We start from the raw sequence: 14,093 nt of genomic DNA on the forward strand, positions 1-14,093 counted from the left end.
ACCAAGCTCTCCAGGGTGGGCTGTTAGGTGAGGCAAATGTGGGTACCTGGGAGCCTGTGGTGGCGGCGAGCAATCGTCCTATTTACAGGAGGCCCTAAGCTGGGTTTGGACCAGGTCCCTAGAAGGTCGGTGAGGGCTTTGTTGAACAGGAGTAGAGGTTCAGAGGAGGAGACTCCCGGTTGCAGCACCTCCGTCAAGATGTTAGTCTTGTACGCCACCGAGAGCAATTGACGGTCGAAGACGTCAGCCTTCCTCCACACCACTATTGCATATGTAGCTCTCTCCTCCATAGCCACACTAGAATGAGAAAGCATGCTGGTTTCTGGAGAAGTGCCCAGTCCGCTGGCATCACCCAGTTCATCACATCAGTCCATATCCTGCTCATACTAGTATTTTAAAGGGTCCCGTGACCAATCCCATTACTCTCAGAGGCATAGCCCTCCAGAAAAGAGCTCAGGCTCTGACCTAGGACATGGGAGTCCTGTCGACCTTCAGAATCTGTGTTGGTCGACACAACTCTGGCTCTGTGACATCGGGTATCACAATGGGGCAGGTGCAGGGAGAGTCGGGGTTGTAGTAGCATAACCGGTGCCGCTCTGGATCCATGATAGGATCCGAGGGGGCCCATCGGAGCTGATGGCATGGAACCAGATGGGGCCCCCTCTAACCCAACAGGGCCTGAAGGGGCACCGGAGGGGTCAGGCCACTCAAAAATTAGCCGCACAGCCTCATAATTTTTTTTAATTTAAACGGGGGTCACTCCAGCTCCCGAAAAACTGGACAGGCGCAGAGTCAGCCCAGGTGCAGGTTCTTGAGAAACCAGGCCTCGAACGCCGATGTTCCTTCGTCGCGTCTGCCAACATGCAAGGAGAAATCGAAGTGGAGTTTAACGTCTTGTGTTTTTTATGCCTCTTACTGGAGTGTCTGGATGATTTTGAGTGGTATGAAGAGGACTTCATAACTCCTGGAACAGTACAGAGACCTTCCTCCAGAGCAAAACTGTGACTTCCGCTGAGTCACATGCCGAGCCACTAGCAGTTTTAGGGACCACTCCCTCAAAGCCTTCGGTGCCATGGCCCAGCAATCTGAGCACAACTTGGAGTAGTGGACGTGCTCTAGATACCACAAACACTCGAAGTGCGGGTTTGTCACTGACATGTTGTGTTGACGGGTGCCACAGGTTTTAGAAACGGTCTTCCTCAATGACTTCCTCGACACACCAGGAGGAAAAAACTTCGGAGAACGTTGACATGTCGCAAAAACCCTGTCAAAAAGTGGCAGAGGGGTAGCTCTTTTCTCAGATCATGGCTTGTTTGAAAAGAAAAGAACTGACGTCAGTGCGCCGAGGTGGCGCCTATATAGGTGACACAGATGTCACTTTTGGCGTTGATGCCTCACGGGGCCGACTGACTCCACCAATCGGTGCTCAGGGGAATGCTCAAGAAAAATCTTCCGGTTCCAGTCTGAAGCCTGGGGAAATTCAAAGGTAAGGAATCTGCGGGTAGATGTCCCTATCAGATGCATGTAAATGAACTTATATAGGACGCGATTACCCATAGGTGTCTTGGCGCTAGCGTTCCAGAAAAAAAAACACCAGAGCCTAAATCAGAGCTGATAGATAATATTACATATCTATTTACGAGAAAAAACAGGTTTTTAGCCTTTTTTTAACTGCCGCAAAATTTGGTTGAGATCTTAAGCTTAATGGCAGCGTATTCCAAAGTTTGCTATTGCAAAAGGAAAAACTCCTGCCACCCCATCTTGCTTTATTTATTCTGGGGACAGCCACTAGTCTAGCAGAACATGATCTGAGCGTACGATCAGGTGAGTACAAGGAAAATATTTTTTGAAAGTATTCTTGTACTGCCAGGTGAAGAGCATTATGCACCAAACATGGTGCTTTAAAATTAATCCTTGCCATAATTAGTAGCCAGTGTATGCTATGCAAGGATTGAGAAATAGAGGCAAAGTTTGGAATTTTCAAAAGCAGCCTGGCAGCTGCATTTTGAAGTGATTGAAGTTTTTCACCAAACACTTATTAGAACCCATATACAGGCATTAGAGTAATCGATCCTTGTAATGACAGGTGCCACAATTACTTTTTTTTTGTAAATCTAAAGGTATGAAAGAAAAAATCTTCTTTAGAGTCTTAAGCAGGGAGAAACGAGGTGTTAAATACGGATCCTAGAGTTTTTGCCTTTTTTGCTAGATGTTTTGCCTTTTGTACTGGGGAAGGAGGAGAACCAAGATTGGACAGCCACCATAAAGAGTTCCAGAAGATGGAGTTGTTCTCAAAGTGAAGTACCTCAGATTTTTTTGAGTTTAATTTCAGACAGTTTCTTTGTATCAAGCTCAGAATGTGAGCCATTCAGTTGTGAAGCGTTTAGCCACCCCTTCACCTTCAGATGATATTGAAACCACAATTTGTGTGTCATCTGTGTAGAAGATTACTGCAAAACCGTAGCTACCGGTAAGATTGGCCCTGGTGGTGACATAGATATTAAAAAGTGTTTGGCTAAGGGAGAATATTTTTGCCATTTTCATTATTGCGGAGAGTTTTTACTCTTGACCTTTCATCCCCGCCCTCATCACTCAGTCACTTGTTTGAGTTGATATCACTTATTCTGCAGAGCAATTGTGACATTTAGTAAGGTTCTCTCTCTAATTTTGAATAAAGGTAACAGATTGTGATTGAAATATTTGACCCAGTTGTATTTACTTTTATTTTTAGGGAAAGCACTGTATTCTTGATGTCTCTGGGAATGCGATCAAGAGGTTACAGATTGCTCTGCTCTACCCAATTGCTGTTTTCATTAAACCTAAATCAGTGGAAAACATCATGTAAGTGTGCTATAAATTTTAGTATGAATATGTTTGCTTTATCTACTGTAATACTGCATCAATATCCCATGCAGAAATTGCATGTCCATTTGAGCCCTCTATTTAGATGCTCTGCTGAAAATATTCCTAACTTTGGTTATTCATACAGTTTAGTTCTAAAGAACATCAAGCTTGGAAAGTGCAGTGGGAAGTTGGTGGACAACTTTAGGTTTTTATGTGCATGTGGTTTCTGAATGGTTGCTTTCATCGTTGTGCTGCCCTGGAAAAGTGGGTTCATTCTGATAGATACTCCCAGCCGCAGATTCCTCACATTTTGAATAATCCCCAGGCTTCAGACTGGGCACGAAAACTTTCAGCAGTACTTCTGCGCCTGAAAATAGCACCTTGCTGCTCCGCACTGATGCCATTCCACTCCAGAAATGATGTGGGGACCTATATAGGCGCCACACCATCATGCTGACATCAGTTCCTTTCTTTCTGCACCACCAGATGTGAATCTGTAGCTCTTCTCTGAGACACTTAGCGCAATATTTTTTACAGTGTCCAAGGGGTGTCACCCACTAAACCAACAGGTTTCAAGCTCTGTAGGGACTATCAAGCAAATGTCTGTCCCAGATCCTCATGAGGTGTGCATGGGTTTAAGTTACGACACCAAGGCCTGCAGCCGCTGCACTTTGATGAATCCAAAGGCCACCAGGTAACACAGAGCAAAACTCTGTTTTCAAGCATAGGAGGATTCCGTAGTGGAACCGTTGCAAATCCTGCACTGCCTCCAGTGTCCACTCTCAGTCCCATTCACAACAGTCACTCCAGAGGTCCGCTTTTATCACTCTTCAAGTCCTCAAGTAAGCATAAGAAATATAAGAAGCTGAAGCAGGATTCTGATAGATACATCTGCCGTGTGGATTCCTCACCTTGTGATTACCCCTTGCGTCAGCAACATTCGGAAATTCTTTTTTCGTAGCCTCGCGCCGACGTGGACTCCTGACGTCAGAGACACGACCTCGCTCGCGACTCCGCTGACGTCACCGACGCCTATAATAGGCCCACGCCGGCGTGATGACATCAGTTCCCTTTTTTCCGCGTCGTCGACGCTAACGGTTTCGGGATACTCTGTAGCCTTAGTACATTGTTACTTCGTTTCTTCGATTCTCCATTCTCAGATATTTCTGTTCTGTTGTCATGTCGACAAAGAAGACCGGGTTTAAGCCTTGCAGAGAATGCGGGAAGATGATGTCCGTTACGGACACTCACCAAGACTGTATCTGGTGTTTAAGCTCGGATCATAAAGTCGATGATTGTTCATCTTGTCAAAAGATGAATCCGAAGGCTCTTCGTGAGAGGGAATCTAAACTTCTTGTTGCCAAACTTAAAGCAAGTAAGGTTAAAAGATCCTCAAAGCATCCGAAGAAGTCGAGGTCGAGATCCAGGTCAAGGTCTCGAGAGGCGTCTGCCTCGAAGTCATCGTCTGGGCATGCTTCCGGTTCCCACAAGAAGCATAAGAAGAGGAGACACTGATCACGTCATCATTCCAGATCAAAGTCTCCCAAAAGGATGAAGTCGAAAGTGATTCCTCCTCGTGAGTCGGAAGGTGAGGCTTCACCTTCGAAGTCGGTGGTCCATTCTCCGACTCCAGTTCCAGATCCGTCTCCGGCTCCGTCTCCGTCTCCATCTCCGGCTCCATCTCCGGCTCCATCTCCGGCTCCGGAAGACGCCGATGGAGTTCCTGTTGAGGAAGGGGCTTCGAATCCTGTTGAGGAAACAGATTCTAATGTACCTCGAGGTCAGCCTGAGCATCCACCATTCCCGACTCCAGGTCAGGACCCTTCTGCGTTTTTAAACGCGATGTATGGTGTTTTCTCGAGGTCGTGGTACCCCTCTGGAGCACCTTCGGGTCCCATGGGTCCAATGGCTTTCAATTTGGGTGTTCCACACTCTTATGCTCCTGCACCCTTCATGCCGTATATGCCGGCTCCGACTCCGTTGTGGCAGTACCAAGCTCCACCGAGGTCGACGCCGGTGTCGACGCCGGCTCGGCCGAAGTCGACGACTCCGGTCCCGGCGTCACCGACTCCCTTGGATTCTATGGGGCAGCCTTCCAAGCCCTCGGATTCGATTCCGAAGTCGGCTCCGGCGCCGTCGAATTCGGCGTTGGATTCGACTGCACTTCGAGTCAAAATGAGGTCTCGTAGAGAGGCTCAACGACTTCTGGAGGAGCAGAGAGTTAATGATTCATCTTCTGAGGTGGAAGAAGGTGAATTGGAAGGGGATTGTTTCGAAGACCTGGCGGATGCTAGTGGTCTTGAGTTTTCACCGGAGTGGTCTTTGCCTTCTGGACCTGATGCTCCCTCCAGAGATGTCCAACCTTATCATGTTGTCATGAAGAAGGCAGCAGGACTTTTAGGTCTGACTTTGCCCTCTGTCGAGTTTAAATCAAATTTATTGACAGAGGTTCTCCATTCTCCTAGTTCATCAGTGGAACCTTTGCTCCCATTTAACGATGCCTTAAAGGATCCTATAATGGAAATTTGGAAAAAGCCTTTTTCTGCTCCTGCAGTTGCAAAAAGTGTGGCTAGGAGGTATAGAGTGGCTCCTGAGGATCCTGCTTTCTTATCTTCGCATCCTTCCCCTGAAAGTTTGGTAATTCAGGCCGCTTGCTCTAAGAAGTCTGTTGGGGCTTTTCCGCAGGTGCCTGGCGACAAAGAGGCAAAGAAACAAGATCAGGTCGCGAAGAAGATTTTTTCTTCGTCCAGCATGGCTTTGAAGTCTTCTAACGCCACTTGCCTCATGGGAAGGTACATCCATGCTCTTATGGACTCTATAAGTTCTTTGGTCCCTAAGGTTCCTGAAGCTAGTAGAAAGGACTTTGAAGAGGCTTTATCTGACACTCAGGCAGCGGCTCGTCAGGTCATCCAAAGTAGACTTGATACAACAGATTCTGTGGCAAGAATTATGGGCACGGCGGTTGCCACTAGGCGTTCAGCCTGGTTGAAGTCATCTGACTTCTCAGCTGATGTGCAGTCTGCATTATTGGATTTGCCTTTCGATGGCGAGGGGCTTTTTGGAAAGAAGGCAGACGCGGCCTTGGAGAGATTCAAGGACAGCAGGGCAACTGCTAGATCTCTGGGCCTTCAGGTCAGGGGTTCTACGACCAGGAAGTTTAGAGGGTTTGGTCGCTCTTCCTTTCGGTCGTATAGACCCGCTCAGCAGCAGCAGCAACAACAGCAGCAGCAGAATACCTTGTATAGGTCTTACAGAGGGAAACAGAGATCACGTCCTCGAGGTCGTCAGGTCTCTTCCTCCTCCACCTCCTCCAACCCCCCAGCCACAGAAAAGCAGCCCTAGATCCGCCATTCAGGATCATGTGGGTCCAGTGGGGGGCCGGCTTACCTACTTTCTACGAGATTGGGAATCGGTTACATCAGATCTTTGGGTTCTCAATCTCGTAGAAAATGGGTATGCCCTTCCCTTTCGGGAATTCCCTCCCAATTACCCTCCTTGCCAGGGTTATTGCTCAGAGGAACATCTGTTACTCCTACAGGAGGAAGTCCAAACACTTTTGTGAAAAGGTGCGATAGAGGTGGTTCCAGAGCAGGAAAGGGGTCAGGGATGCTACTCCCGGTATTTCCTGATTCCCAAGAAGGATGGCAGGCTTCGTCCGATCCTGGATCTCAGGGTCTTGAATTTTTATCTGAAGCAGGAGAAATTCAAGATGCTCACCCTTGCTCAGGTTCTTCAGGCTCTGCTGGAAGAAGACTGGATGGTGTCACTCGACTTGCAGGATGCGTACTTTCACATCCCAATCCTGAAGTCGCACAGGAGGTATCTCCGTTTTACGGTTGGGTCACAACACTACCAGTTTGCGGTCCTTCCGTTTGGACTTACTACTGCACCTCGGGTCTTCACCAAGGTGATGGCAGTGGTGGCGGCGCATCTCAGAAGATCGGGGATTCCGGTATTCCCGTATCTGGACGATTGGCTGATCAAAGCGGAGTCGTCAGAGATTGTGCTTCATCATCTGCAGGAGACAACCCAGTTGTTGTACAGGTTGGGTTTTTCAATAAATGTACCCAAGTCTCACCTGGTGCCCTCCCAGCGCAACCTGTTCATAGGTGCAGTACTGGACACAACCGTATGTCGTGCATTCCCTCCCCCTCAAAGGATTCGCGACATACGGGAGATGATTCCTTTATTTTACAATGGAGCGGTCGTTCCAGTCCTGAAGGTCCTTCGCTTGCTCGGTCTGATGGCTTCTTGCATTCTGTTGGTCAACCATGCACGCTGGCACATGAGGGCGCTCCAGTGGTGCCTCCGCAGGCAGTGGTATCAGCACAGCGGAGATCTCAGGGAGTCAGTGAGGATCTCCAGAGAAGCTGCAGCGGATCTGTCTTGGTGGGGCGTGGAAGGCAATCTGTCCCAAGGAAAGCCTTTTCAACTTCCCCCATCGGTGGCCACAGTGATATCGGATGCATCCACTCTCGGGTGGGGTGCTCATCTGGGGGATCTGGAGGTCAAGGGCCTTTGGTCTCCAGAGGAAAGGTTGCTTCACATCAACCTTCTAGAATTGCGGGCGATACGTTTGGCGCTCAAGGCCTTCCTCCCTTCCCTTCGCGGTCAGTCTGTTCAGGTCCTAACGGACAACACGACCGCGATGTGGTACATCAACAAGCAGGGAGGAGTGGGGTCGCAGTGTCTCTGCAGAGAGGCTCTGCGTCTCTGGTCCTGGGCTCAGGACCATCAGATTTGTCTAATGGCGAATCATCTGGCAGGGGTGTTGAACGTTCGTGCAGACAGTCTCAGTCGGCAGTTCTCTGCCGACCACGAGTGGAGGCTTCACCCGGAGGTGGTTCACGACATCTTTCGGATGTGGGGGACTCCTCAGGTGGACCTGTTCGCCACTCACGAGAATGCGCACTGCCTGTCTTTCTGCAGTCTCCAGTATCCGATGCAAGGAGCCTTGGGGGATGCGTTTCAGTTGAGTTGGAAAGGTCAACTCCTTTACGCGTTTCCCCCCATACCCTTGATTCCTCGGATTCTGAGGAAGATTCGCCTAGACCGGGCCCAAGTCATATTGGTCGCCCCGGATTGGCCAAGAAGGGTGTGGTATACAGATCTTCTCCACCTCTCCTCTCACCCGCCGCTCCGTCTCCCTCGCAGGGCAGACCTCCTCTCTCAGATGGAGGGGCAGGTTCTACACCCCCACCTCCAGACATTGCACCTTCATGCCTGGAGATTGAGCGGGGCAACCTGATTTCCTTTTCCCTCCCGCCTGACGTTGTGGATGTCATCTTGTCAGCCAGGCGTGACTCCACTAAGTCCGTCTATTCTTATAGGTGGGCGAAATTTGTCTCGTGGTGTGGGGAAAGGTCTATTGATCCTTTGAAGGCCCATTTGTCTCACGTTCTCCAGTTTGCCCTTTCTCTGGCGCAACAGGGTCTTGCCGTTGCTACAGTGAAGGGCTATCTTTCTGCGCTGTCAGCTTTTCTCTGTTTGCCTGACCAGCCTTCTCTTTTTAAGTCACCTGTGGTTTTAAGGTTCTTAAAGGGCCTTATTAATAAGTTTCCTCCTGTCCCTTTTATTGTGCCTCAGTGGGACTTGAATCTGGTCTTGACCTTTTTGATGGGTGCTCCTTTCGAGCCTCTCCACAAATGTCCCTTGAGGCTTCTTACCCGTAAAACGGTTTTCCTCGTTGCAATAACCTCGGCAAGGAGGGTAAGTGAGCTTCAAGCTCTTTGTCACAAGCCCCCTTTCTTGTCCATACATGCTGAACGAATGGTTCTCAGGACCAGGGCTGCTTTTCTGCCTAAGGTGGTAACTCCCTTCCACCTAGGACAGTCCATTACTTTACCTTCCTTCTATCCTCCCCCTCACCCTTCTAAGGAGGAAGAGAGACTGCACCGTCTGGACCCTAAGAGGGCGGTGTCCTTTTACTTGGACAGATCCAAGGACTTTCGTTTGGAGGACCAGCTCTTCGTTGGATTTGCTGGCTGCAAGAAAGGAAGAGCGGTCCATAAAAGAACTTTATCGAGATGGATCGTCCTCTGCATAAAGATCTGCTACTCTATGGCCGGTAAGGAACCACCAGAGGGTATAAGGGCTCATTCAACTAGAGCTAAATCTTCGACCTCTGCATTGGCTAGAGGTGTGCCTGTTGAGGATATTTGTAGAGCGGCAACTTGGTCTTCCCTCTACACTTTCGCGAAGCATTACTGCTTGGATTCCGAGGTGAGGAGGGACGGTCATTTTGCACGCTCTGTCCTTCAGGATTTCCTGGTCTAGAAGAGTGGACACCCTCCTCCGGGAGTGGGGACTGCTGTGGGACTCTATTCACAAGGTGAGGAATCCACACGGCAGATGTATCTATCAGAAGAACAAGTTACTTACCTTCGGTAACGCTTTTTCTGGTAGATACTATATCTGCCTGTGGATTCCTCACTGACCCACCCGCCTCCCCGTTGTCCACTCTTCTTTGCCAGAGTTACTGTATTGTAATGTATATATATTTTGTTGTCAAGGAAATGTTCCAATTTCTTTCCTGCTTTTGCTTAACACTGTGTGTTTTGCCTTGATTATTGTGTACTATGTATACTTGTATATTTCTACTGTCATTGGTCCGTCCGTGTGCCTCGATGGCACGGAAAAAAGGGCGGAACTGATGTCATCACGCCGGCGTGGGCCTATTATAGGCGTCGGTGACGTCAGCGGAGTCGCGAGCGAGGTCGTGTCTCTATGACGTCAGGAGTCCACGTCAGCGCGAGGCTACGAAAAAAGAATTTCCGAATGTTGCTGACGCAAGGGGTATTCACAAGGTGAGGAATCCACAGGCAGATATAGTATCTACCAGAAAAAGCGTTACCGAAGGTAAGTAACTTGTTCTTCTGCCCCTTCATGCCACTCATTTGCCTGAGCAAGTGTGGGCAACACCACCCCTCTTGATCTTGCTCCCAAAGTCAGCCAACTTTTGAGCCAGCCCTGCAGCTGGTTCCGGCTCAACCAGAGTTTCTGGGGCCTTCAGCCACTCCACGTAGGATTGAAGAGTTCAACTTCCTCTGGCGCGCCCTCAGGCCCCAAGGATCCAAGAGGCCTTCTCCTAGGATACCGCTGAACTTTTCTGACTTCCGGCTTTGCTGCCAGAGCCAAGACCCATGCTGGCCCTAGGCACATTGTCACCAAAGCCGACTTCGCCACCTGAAGAAGCAGCCCTGATTGTCCTCTCTGCCGCAGAGTGGACGCTTGGTAACAAAAATGTTACTTTCGGATGAGATACTCTTATCGATCAAACAGAAGTGTCAACTGCTGAAAACAATGCCCCATGCAACAGTGCAACAAGTTTTTTCGTTGCTGGGATCGATGGCACCATACCACTTTCTTACACCGAATGCCAGACTCCACATGAGACCATTGCAGCAATGCGTGGAGGATCAGTGGAGACAGAAATCAGGGAATGAGGAGACCAAGATAACCCTTACCCAGCAAGCAATCCAATCATTCCCTTGGTGGTACAAGGCATCCAATTTTCTGAAAGGAGTTTCTTTCCACAACGACATTCCTACTCAAGCTATGGTAACAGTTGCTTCTCTCCTGGAATGGTTTGCTTATGTGCACCACCTTTACATTCAGGGGACTTGGCCAAAAAAAGATTCATCTTATTGCATAAACCTGTAGGAATTCAGAACTGTCAATCTTGCTTTAAAATAATTTCTCCCATCATTTAAGACAACCTCAATCCTTGTTCAGACAGACAATACAACAACAACATATTATCTGAACAAACAGGTGGGTACACATTCGAGACAATTTTTGCTGGAAGCTCAGACCAACTGGAAATGGCTACTAGAAATGAAATTAAATGAAAAGGGAATTGTAAAGCGTGAAACATTCACCCGAAAGTGTCAAGGCGCTAGCTCATCAAACAGGACAAACTGGATAGTTCTAAGACCATATCAGAGATTACAAAGCCAAGCCTTCAATGCCTTCCTGAAGGCCAACCAGTGTGTTTCTTCTATTAGCCTCAGTGGGAGAGCGTTCCAAAGTCTGGTTGTACTGACCAGAAAGCTCCTTCCACCCCAAGAACACTTTTTGAACCAAGGGACTACCACATTATGGGAGTGAGATGAGCGAAGAAGGCGGGCAGGGAAATTATGGATAAAGAAGGAGGCCCTGTGTCATGAATGGTTTTTAAAGCTATACAAAGAGCGTTGAAGTCGATCCATCTCGTCACTGGCAACCAGTGTAATACTTTGAGCACCGAGGAAGCAATTTTATATTTTGGAATGTTCAGTAAAAGACGTACTGCAGCGTTTTGCACAATCTTCAACTTGGTCAGGCATTTCTTCTGAAGGGTAATGAATAAGCCATTACAGTAGTCTGCTCTAGATAAAACAAGAGACGAGACCACTAGCTTCTGCAGATCAGCCGGAATAGATCGAAGAATCCTTCTAAGTATTTTTAATGTATAGAAGAAAATGGTTGTGACCTGGTTCACGTGGCCTTCAAAGGAAAGCATGGAGTCAAACTTGACTCCCAAGTTCTTCACCATATTCGTAGGAATAGGTAGCGAGCCCATCTCCGAAGGCCACAAAGCATGCGACCAGAAATAAGTGTGGCTACCGAAAAGTAAGACCTCGATCTTACTAGCATTCAATTTCAGACAATTAGTAGCAATCCAGTCCTGGACCTGACAAAGACAGTTGTGGAACTGTGCAGCAGCGTCTGCAGCGAGCCTGTCACTGAAACCACAATCTGGGTATCATCCGCATAGGAAATAGCCAAGGAACCCAGAGACCTGATTAGCCTTGCAAGCGGGGCAATGTAAATATTTAAAAAAGGGTGGGGCTTAGCGAAGAGCCCTGTGGTACTCCGCATGGCAGTGTGAAGTTCGGCGACTTGAACTCCGAAAGAGCCACAAACTGTTGATTTAAGTAAAGCAGGCGCTTTCCCTTTAATGCCAATCCCACTCAGGACTTCCAATAATTTTGTGATGATTCACCGTATCAAATGCTGCATTGCCTCCTGTGTCAACTGTCTACCTAATCAGTTTGGACCCTGAAATCGGTGCCAGTTCGTTACTCTGGTACTTTCTAAAGCAAAACTGAGGGGTCCAGAAAAACATGCTTCTCATTGTAGTCTGATGTAACACCATTCATGGCTTTTCCACCATTTTTGCGGGTAAAGGGAGTCTGGAGATTATGCAGTAGTTATTAGGATCTTCCTCATCTAGGTTTGCTTTCTTTAGGAGGGGGAGAACAGACGCCAGTTTCCAGTTGGTGAGGAATATACCAGAGGGAAACATTTGATTGAAAATAGGCGAATACTTCTGGTAGAAGGTAGAATATTTTAGGGGGACATGGGTCCATTGGGGAACCAGATTTAGTGGACAGAAGGAGGTTAATGACCTCAGTAGTCAATGAAGGCAAAAAGGATAATTCAGTGGGGTCACTGATGTCTGGGGTGACTAAGGACATTTCCCTATCTACACTGGAAATAAATAGAGCCCCTGAAGGGGGCGACGTCCCTTGAGAAAGAGACCGGGAGAAACCACTATTAACCGCATTGACTTTATCTTGGAAGAATGTGGCCAATGAGTTACTAAAGGTCAGGTTTATTGGTGACTCGGTCACCTCGGAGCATTTAGCATAGCTTTTTCACTGTGGAAATTGTTCTTTTGAGGAGTTTTTTTGCGGTTAATATGGCTGTAGTAAAATAACAAGTTTTCTCCTCATGCACAGATTTTTTTTATACTCAAGCAAAGCAGTTCTGTCCTTAATGTGTTTGGAATATCTCCACTTCCTTTCCAGGTTGTGGCATTTTTGTTTTTGCAGTCTCAGATGTTCAGAGTACCATGCTTCAGTGTGTCTTGACCTATGGCTAATGATGGATTTTACTGGTAGCACCTGAAAAATTGACCTCCTGAGCCATTCCTCAAAGGCAGCGGCTGCCGCACTCGGATCCTCTATAAAGTTGGGTGGATTCTGAGATAGGCAACTTTCAAAGGTATCAACTACAATCTTGTTCCATGGCCAGACCTTTTTCTAATGGTTGTTTTTCAATTTCTCTGCCTGAGGGTTTTGGAAGGAGAGTGAAAACATAACCGCTTTATGGTCTGACCAGACGAGCGGTAGCGATGGAAGACATTGTAAGGACTTATTATTTGTGAACAATCCATCAAGCAGGTGTCCCCCAGAATGCGTGCTGCTAGTCACCTGTTGAATGAGGCCTAGGCTGTTTGTGATGTCAAAATGTACTGCATCTCTAACTAATGGATCCTCAACGTAAAGATTGAAGTCGCCCAAAAGTGCAAGGACTGGGATATTACATCCAGAGAACTAACAATGGCATTCAAAAACTCTGCCTGGGGGTCGGTAGAATAAAATGCCGTTAAAAGTTTAGTGGTTATCTATTAAAATTTTAAACAGTAAGGATTCCAGAATTGGCCCATTATTTTGGGAGATAAAAGTCCCTTTCCACATACTTCGAAATATTACAGCCAGCCTCCAGCTTTTTTTTCCTACCCGCGCTTGTCTAAACAATGTATACCCGGAGGCGATCGCCATTCCTAAGTCAGGGTCTGAGGAGGCCTTCCTCCCACGTTTCGGGAATGAAAGCTAGATCTACAGCATGTGCCTCAACAAACAAAACAAACTCACAAGCATATTTACAAAAGGGACCGTACAATGATTAGAGTACCTAGTACTGCCCTTGTCCCATTCAACTCACTCCGGGCATGATTTAAACTAGAAGATGTCAGTTGTGTTTTACAGGTGTGGATGAAGAAGCTGCCTTCATGGCACTGAAAAGGTACCTCAGATGAGCAAACACTAGAACTGGCCTTCCGACAGCCCCTACCGCTACTGGTAAGATCTTGTAGTTGATCCCCGGTATAGGTAAACCCAGATGCAGAGTGGGGACTGAAACCAGCAGCATCCCTGGCACTAGGCACAGGCCAGGCGCAGACGGGCTTGCCTTTGGTGCGGACGCTTTGCGGCCATGCTTTTATCTCCCCTACGGCTCAGTATCTAGACCAGAGACCCACCCCTCAGTGCTTCCAGGACAGGCGAAAGAGCTACAAAGTAAGCCGTCCCCGTTACCAGCCCAGAGAGGTGCTAGTTCTACTGGTACAGGTACACTTGCATAAAAAAATATATAAAGATGTTCAATGTTAAAACCAGCTAAAAAACACAGATCAAATTCAGTTCAGCTTTGACAGATACAAAATATAAAGTGACGGTGTGCTTAGGAATATTGGAGCAGAT

At 47.8% G+C, this 14,093-nt stretch overlaps 1 protein-coding gene across 14 annotated transcripts in view; it reads left to right on the top strand.

Moving 5' to 3' along the window:
- DLG1 (discs large MAGUK scaffold protein 1) overlaps nucleotides 1–14,093 on the top strand; it is a 1,315,748-nt gene that overhangs the window by 1,221,352 nt on the left and 80,303 nt on the right. For all 14 annotated transcript variants that reach the window (XM_078666465.1, XM_078666467.1, XM_078666469.1 and 11 more), the window contains one exon: nucleotides 2,732–2,841. In XM_078666465.1, the coding sequence (XP_078522591.1) occupies nucleotides 2,732–2,841 (110 nt within the window). The remainder of the gene's footprint in view (nucleotides 1–2,731; nucleotides 2,842–14,093) is intronic.

This window comes from Lissotriton helveticus, chromosome 11 (genome assembly GCF_964261635.1).
Source record: "Lissotriton helveticus chromosome 11, aLisHel1.1, whole genome shotgun sequence".
NCBI classification, from domain to species: domain Eukaryota; kingdom Metazoa; phylum Chordata; class Amphibia; order Caudata; family Salamandridae; genus Lissotriton; species Lissotriton helveticus.